The sequence below is a fragment of the Miniopterus schreibersii genome, assembly GCF_964146895.1.
Source record: "Miniopterus schreibersii genome assembly, chromosome: 11".
Classification (NCBI taxonomy): domain Eukaryota; kingdom Metazoa; phylum Chordata; class Mammalia; order Chiroptera; family Miniopteridae; genus Miniopterus; species Miniopterus schreibersii.
The window spans coordinates 5,649,066-5,655,313 of NC_138111.1; the positions used below are offsets into that span (position 1 = coordinate 5,649,066).

Below are 6,248 nucleotides of genomic sequence, written 5' to 3' on the forward strand. Positions count from 1 at the left end.
TAGAAAAAAAATAGTCAACTTTAATCATAACTGGCCAAACTGTGTCCAGGAATGTCGCTAAACAACCGAATAAAAGAAACATGATAAAATCCTCCTCCTGAGGAAGCCAAGTTTCTGCCAGCCCCAGTGCTTCTGAGGCTCAGGCCAAGGGCAGCCCACATTCGAGGCTGGATGTCCCCACGCAAGTTTCTCAGCCCAAGAGAAAAGCTGGGGAAGGGGGAGGGACCAGTCCCCTCCTCCCATCATGCTGGGAACTTAGAAAGTCACTGGTGGGGTGCACCTCTCCTCCCACCCCATTCCTGTCGTAAGTAAATGGAGACCCTCTGGACATCATCCAGAGTGCCAGGGAACCAGGGGAGGCAGCCTCAGTGCCCTCCTGGACTTTGAGCCAAAGCTTTACTCCAGTCAACCGGCTGGCATTCCCAGTGCCCAGGTGGGGATTAAGTATGCACTAGAGAAAACACTCAAATGCCCCATCTCCACAGTGCGAGCCACACAGCAGAAGGAAAGTGAAACAAGCGCCCTAAGGAAAAGCAGCGAGGCCACCCCTCAGAAGACACGCTCGAACTCCGTCTGGTTGGTAGTGGTGGGATTGCGGCTCTGGTTGGTGGAAGGCTGGGTGATCTGGCTGCCCTTCCGGCGTGGCGGCGCCAGGTACTCGAACATGGATGTCAGGTGGGTGGACAGCATGCCCTTGAGGTCCGAGGGCATGGGGTCAGACCAGAAGAAGTCATGGTTGAGGGCATCATCACTGTCGATGCGCTGCGCGGGATCCAGCACCAGCAACTTGTCGATGAGGTCCAGTGCGTAGGGGTCACGCACATAGGCCTTCAGCCTGTCCTTCACCTTCCGCTTCTGGCCCTTGACTAGGTCCAGTTTCTCAAACAGCTCGTACTTGTCCACGTTTGGCCACACCTGGGGGGAGGGCATGGAGTGAGGATGAAGTGAGTTCAGGAGATGAGTGGCGTGTCCACTGGTCAAGCACCTGAAGGGACTAAACCTTCTCCGTTCAGATGCTTCCAGGCCACCCCTGGAGGGTGAACTCAACCCCTCCAAGGTGAAAATAGCCATGACCACGTATTTGGCACCGAGTGCCAGGCCCTTTTACGTAAATCGCCTGGAATGTGTGAGCCACAACTGACACAGGCAGCTGTTTCACAGAAGAGAAACTCAGCTCTGAGGTGAGAAGTTCAAATGCCTTGCCCAAGGCCACAGGACTGGTGAAGGAGCAGAGACAGCCTGTGTGGCTCTAAAGAGCAGGCTCTGTCCCTCCACCAGCTACCTCTCCAGAGAGGAGCTTTCCTTCTGTTCCACTCCCCACTCCTCCCCTGCCAGGGAGACTTCTGGATCTCTGCATCCTGCAGGGACCAAGGGCCCAGGCAGCCTGGCCACGCACCTCAGGGGTGATGGAGCCACAGAGCTGGCTGATGAGGGCAAGCTGGTGCTGCTCCGTGTTGCCCTGCATGATAGGGCTGCGGGTCCACATCTCCGCCATGATGCACCCAGCACCCCACAGGTCAATGGGGGGGCCGTAGTCCCGCTCCCCTGGGAAGAAGAGCGCACCAGGAGGGCCCCTTGAGCCCGAGGGCCGCCTGAGACGCAATGCCTCAGGGCCGGCGGCTCAAGAAGCCCTGGCAGTGGGGGGCTGAGGCCAGGTTAAGCGCCTAGCCCCTGCCCCCTCTGCCATCTCGGGGGTCCTCACCGAGCAACAGCTCCGGGGGCCGGTACCACAGCGTCACCACACGGTTGGTGTAGCGGTTGGGCTGGCTGTTCTTGGCCAGACTGAAGGCCCGGGCCAGCCCAAAGTCTGCCAGTTTCAGGACCCCATCTCGGGTGATGAGCACATTAGCTGCTTTCATGTCCCTGTGCAGGATCTGTAGGAAGGGCAAGAGTGAGGGCTCAGTCACGTTCCCAAGGGTCCTTTAGCCACACCCACCTAGCAGTGGGAGCAAAGGTCAGGCCAAGCCTTGGTCTCTCCCCACCCACCTTGTTCCTGTGGATATAGTAGAGGCCATTGAGCAACATCTGCATGACCCTCTTGATCTCAGACAGTGTGAACTTGACTAACACGTTGCTCAGCAGCCCAGCAAGGTCATGCTCGCAGAAGTCAAACACCAGGTATATACTGCCTTTACAGCGGTTATAGGGGGAAGCTGAGGCAGGAAGAATGGGAGGAGGAAGGCAAGAAGAAAAAAGTAAAAAATCCCACATGCATTTCATTTTTCCACAACCAGCTCCTACACCCCTCCAACCCATGGACACCCGGCATCCGTCTGTGTGTTCCTTCACTGGTAAAGTATTTCCTGAGTGCCTCCTCTGGGCCGGGTGCTGTGGGAGCCCTGGGGAAGCACCAGCTACGATGAAAGGACCAGAGAAAGCAGTCACAGTAGGTACGTCTGGGGTAAGAAGAGGCAATTTAAATGTGTCCAGTTCCAACTTTGCAAACAAAGTCTTAAGTTATAAGCCTCCTTTTCTTGACCTGAAAATGGGACTAAGAGCCAAACAACTTACCTTTGGTTCGACAGATCTCAATCAAGTTGACCACATTCTCATGTTTTAGAAGCTGGAGAATCTTGATTTCCCGCAAGGCTGTAATAGGGAACTGTGTGGGAGAAAGATGGGGGTCAGAAAGTGAGTAAGCACACTACAGACCAAGGAACTGGCCATGGGGTCTGTACTAAGGGGCACAAGTTGGGAGACAGAGTAAAATCATGGGCTCTGAAATCAGTTATCTCAGATGCCTTATCTGAAAAACAGGTGTAAAGTAATATGTACCCCCTCAAGGAGTTGGTTTGAGACAATGAATCTAAATAGCAATACTTAACCACTTCACTATTAGTCATCAAATGTTCCACTGCTTCTTCAACCTTTAAGTTTTAGCTCTGTGCCTGTTTAACTTGCTGGGTGGTAACAAAAACAACAAAGATAGCTATAAAGTAGGTCTCTGGAAAGCTGGACTAGGGCTAAAATAGGGGGGGAGAGGGGCCTACTTTTTTGAGTACTAGACACCCCTTTAAAACCATTGCATGCATTTTCCTTTTACATTAAACAACATTAACCGCTAAGGAAAAAGTGTTTAAAGGCTTCCTAACTTCATAAACCACTCTGCACTCAGTGCAAGCATGAGCTCCCCCTCCTGGCCTTAACCATATTTGCCTAGGAATGAAATAGCAAATACTTTAAAACATTTGAACTAGAAAATTTAATTTAGAAGTCAAACTCCCTGCACTATGGGAATTCCCAAACTACTATAATCTGAATCTTACTGTGAGTATCCCAGAAGCAGCAGGGTGTAAACCCAAGTCCCCAGGGGAGTCGACTGCTGGCCACCTGAGCTATACTTACCCCCTCCTTCTCGTTCTCCATCAGTACCTTCTTCAGAGCCACCTTTTGGCCGGTCAAGCGATGCTTTGCCTTAAACACCTCCCTGCAGGCGGAGAGGGGGACCCAAAGCTCATCAGGCCATTTTGCCCCGGGCCCGCCCCTCCCCCACCGTAAGAGGGCAGGAAAAAAGGGACTCCTGGGCGGGGCGGGGCCTGGTACCCAGGGCACTCAGATACCCCACCACCAGCTATCTGCGGATCCTCTCCGAGCCCCTACTTCCTCACTTCCTCAGTCTCTCCTTCTCACCCAGACGTCTCTCGGAGAGATCCTGCTCCCCTCGCAAGCTCCTCTCTGCAACCCCTCCCCATCCCCCATCACGGGCCTCAGGCTCCTCCTCGTTTGCCAGCTCCATCGGGCCTGGGCGGGATGCAGCGCGGCCTACCGAGACCAGGGGGCATGTCTAGGGTTAGGTGGTCCCCTGACCACCTCTGGCCCGGCCCTGTGCATCCCGGCGACGGCCCTGAAGGGTGCAGGCCCAAGGCACCGGGTCCCTCCGGGCCCAGCCTTACCCAAAGGTGCCTTGGCCGATCTTCGCGAGCTTCTCATATTTGGACACCTCATCACAAAAGGGGCACTCCACTGAATCGTACTGCTTTGCCATGGCCGCCTCCAATGCGCCACCGCCGCCCCCAGCCGCCGCCGCCGCCGCTCCCGCTCCCGCTCCCGCTCCGGGTCCCGCCGCCGTGCTCCAGGCCCCTCCGCGGCCGCGCCACTTCCGCCTCCACGGCCACTTCCGGCCTCGAGGCGCCGACCCCGCCTCTTCCGTTCGTCGCCCGCCGCCAGGCCCCCTGGGACTTGTAGTTCCCGGGAGGCCAGGAGGAACCGGAGCTGCAGAGGCGCCTCCGCCGCCACCGCTGCCCCCGCCTCCGCCGCCGCCACTGCTGGCGGAGACCCCGATCGGGGGCGCGGGGAGCCGGGGCGCCGGGGCTGGGGCTCGGGGCGGTGCGTCCCGCTGCATTGGCCCGGGCCGCCGCTGCTGCCGAAGCCGCTGCCGCTCTGGCGCCCGATCCCGGGCCAGCCGCAGTGCCCTGCTCCTCCTCCTCCGACGGCGCCGCCTCCGCTGGGCTGCGCGGGGCGGCGGGCGGGGGGGCGGCCCCCAAGCCGCGGCCTGGGGGCTCCCTGGCCGGGCCCGGGCCCGGGGCGGCCGGACGAGGGGGCGAGACGGGAAGAGCCGACGAGGAGGCGGCCCGAGAGCCCAGGAGGGGGCGCGTTATAAAGGGGGAGGTGCCCGGGCCTCTCCCTCCCCTCCCCCTCCACCCGCCCCCTCCCTCCTCCCTCCCGCCCTCCGCGGCCGCACCTGCCGCCGCCGCCCGCCCGCTGTCCGCTGGCGGCCCTCAGCGCGTCACCGCCTGCGGCCCCTCCTCCGCCTTTGGAGGTGGGGCCGGCACTCGACACCTGGCTGCGGGGCGCCTGGCCGCGTGCCTCAGTTTACCGCCACACGCCAGCTGCCGCGGGGAGCCCCTTCCTCCCCGGCTCCGAGTGCCCCCCCAAACACACACACACTGGTGAAGGCGGGAGGTAGCCAGGGAGCGGCCTCGGGTCCAGGGAGGAGAGAACGGCCCCGCCACCGCCTCCCGGGCCTCCGCCACCCGCCGTTGACATGGCAACCGGTGGCCGCCAGGGGGCGCGGCGACACTGAAAGAAGCGAGGCAGCAACGCCGGGCCTTCCAGCCTTGGACCCCCGGTTTCTCTGGAAGTCAGAGATGAAACGCGCAGGACCCACGTCCCCACTGAGCTGAGCCGAAACTCGTCCAGCCCTAGGTCAGTAATCACAACAATAGCATTCATTCAGCAGCCCTGTGCGCTCAGGAAGTGCTAGGTGTTCCTGCCGAATCCTGAGTCAACAGGCTCATAGTAAGGATCACTAACCCATTTTACAGAAGAGGACACTGAGGCTGGGAGAGGTGAGGTCATTTGCCCAACCAAGAAAACATAGTGACAAAGCTGGGTCTGAACCTGGTCTGTCTGAAGAGGATCCTCCTGACCCAGACTATTTACGGTCTGTCCAGGGGTGTAGCAGTAGTGCTGTGTCAGGCCTGCTGTCCTTAAGCTAAGCACCAAGCCCACCATTCACCTGGTGTCTCCCTCCCTGCCCCTGTGCCCCCTGCTCCTGCCCCAGCCTTTCCCCATCATCTTTCTGATGTGTTCCTGGCTCCAGGGGCCTCCCGATTCTTCCTCCAGCTCTACTTACTCAACAGCCAGCCCCCAGCAAAGCTCTCTTCTACCTCCTCTGCACCCCTTCGACCTGTCCCTCCTCTCCAGTCCTCTGCCCATGGGTTCCTGGCCTCCTCAGTCTGGCCTCTCCATCAGTCCCACTCACAGCACCCACCAGATCACTCTGAAGTAGAGTGTGCATGTATTTCCCTCCACTGTCATCAGGAAAAACCCAATTGTGACATTGGAAGCTCTTTCCAGCTCCCCTCCTAGGCTGTGGCCACACAAATCTGTGTTTCCTAATTTCCCAGGCCTTCCTGCCTTTAGGGCTGTGCTTCCTGATTGCACACCAGAACCCTCTCTACCTACAGGAAACCCTCCAGCTCTTACCCCTCACACTTGGCCTTGAAGTGGCCTCGCAGGAGGAGGCAGGAATGGGTCTGGTCATCCTGGTGTTCCAGGAGACCCTGTTCTGGGGGAGGGCCCTTCCAGGGAGGGCCTTGAGGGCTGGGTGAGGAGCAGGGAGCCCTCTCCTGAGGGCGGTGTGGAGCCAGCAAGGGTTTTAGGCAGTTGAGTGACAGGGAGTGATCTTGGGTCAGCTTCATGGGTACACTATTAGAAAGGAGGCCATTGGTAAATTGAGGGTGGCAAGGGCAAGGAGAGAAAATAATAATTGTAGTAATTACAATTTATTGAGGGAAAATAAATGG

At 58.6% G+C, this 6,248-nt stretch overlaps 1 protein-coding gene across 1 annotated transcript; it reads right to left on the reverse strand.

Moving 5' to 3' along the window:
• On the reverse strand, positions 1–4,550 carry CDK9 (cyclin dependent kinase 9). The gene is made up of 7 exons (XM_081150745.1): positions 3,894–4,550; positions 3,346–3,427; positions 2,512–2,602; positions 1,987–2,153; positions 1,703–1,874; positions 1,397–1,545; positions 1–915 (listed from the first exon to the last, which is right to left on the reverse strand). The coding sequence occupies exons 1-7, from the start codon at positions 4,340–4,342 to the stop codon at positions 550–552; spliced, it is 1,476 nt and encodes a 491-aa protein (XP_081006871.1). The 5' UTR covers positions 4,343–4,550; the 3' UTR covers positions 1–549.
• Between the last annotated feature and the right edge of the window lie 1,698 nt (positions 4,551–6,248).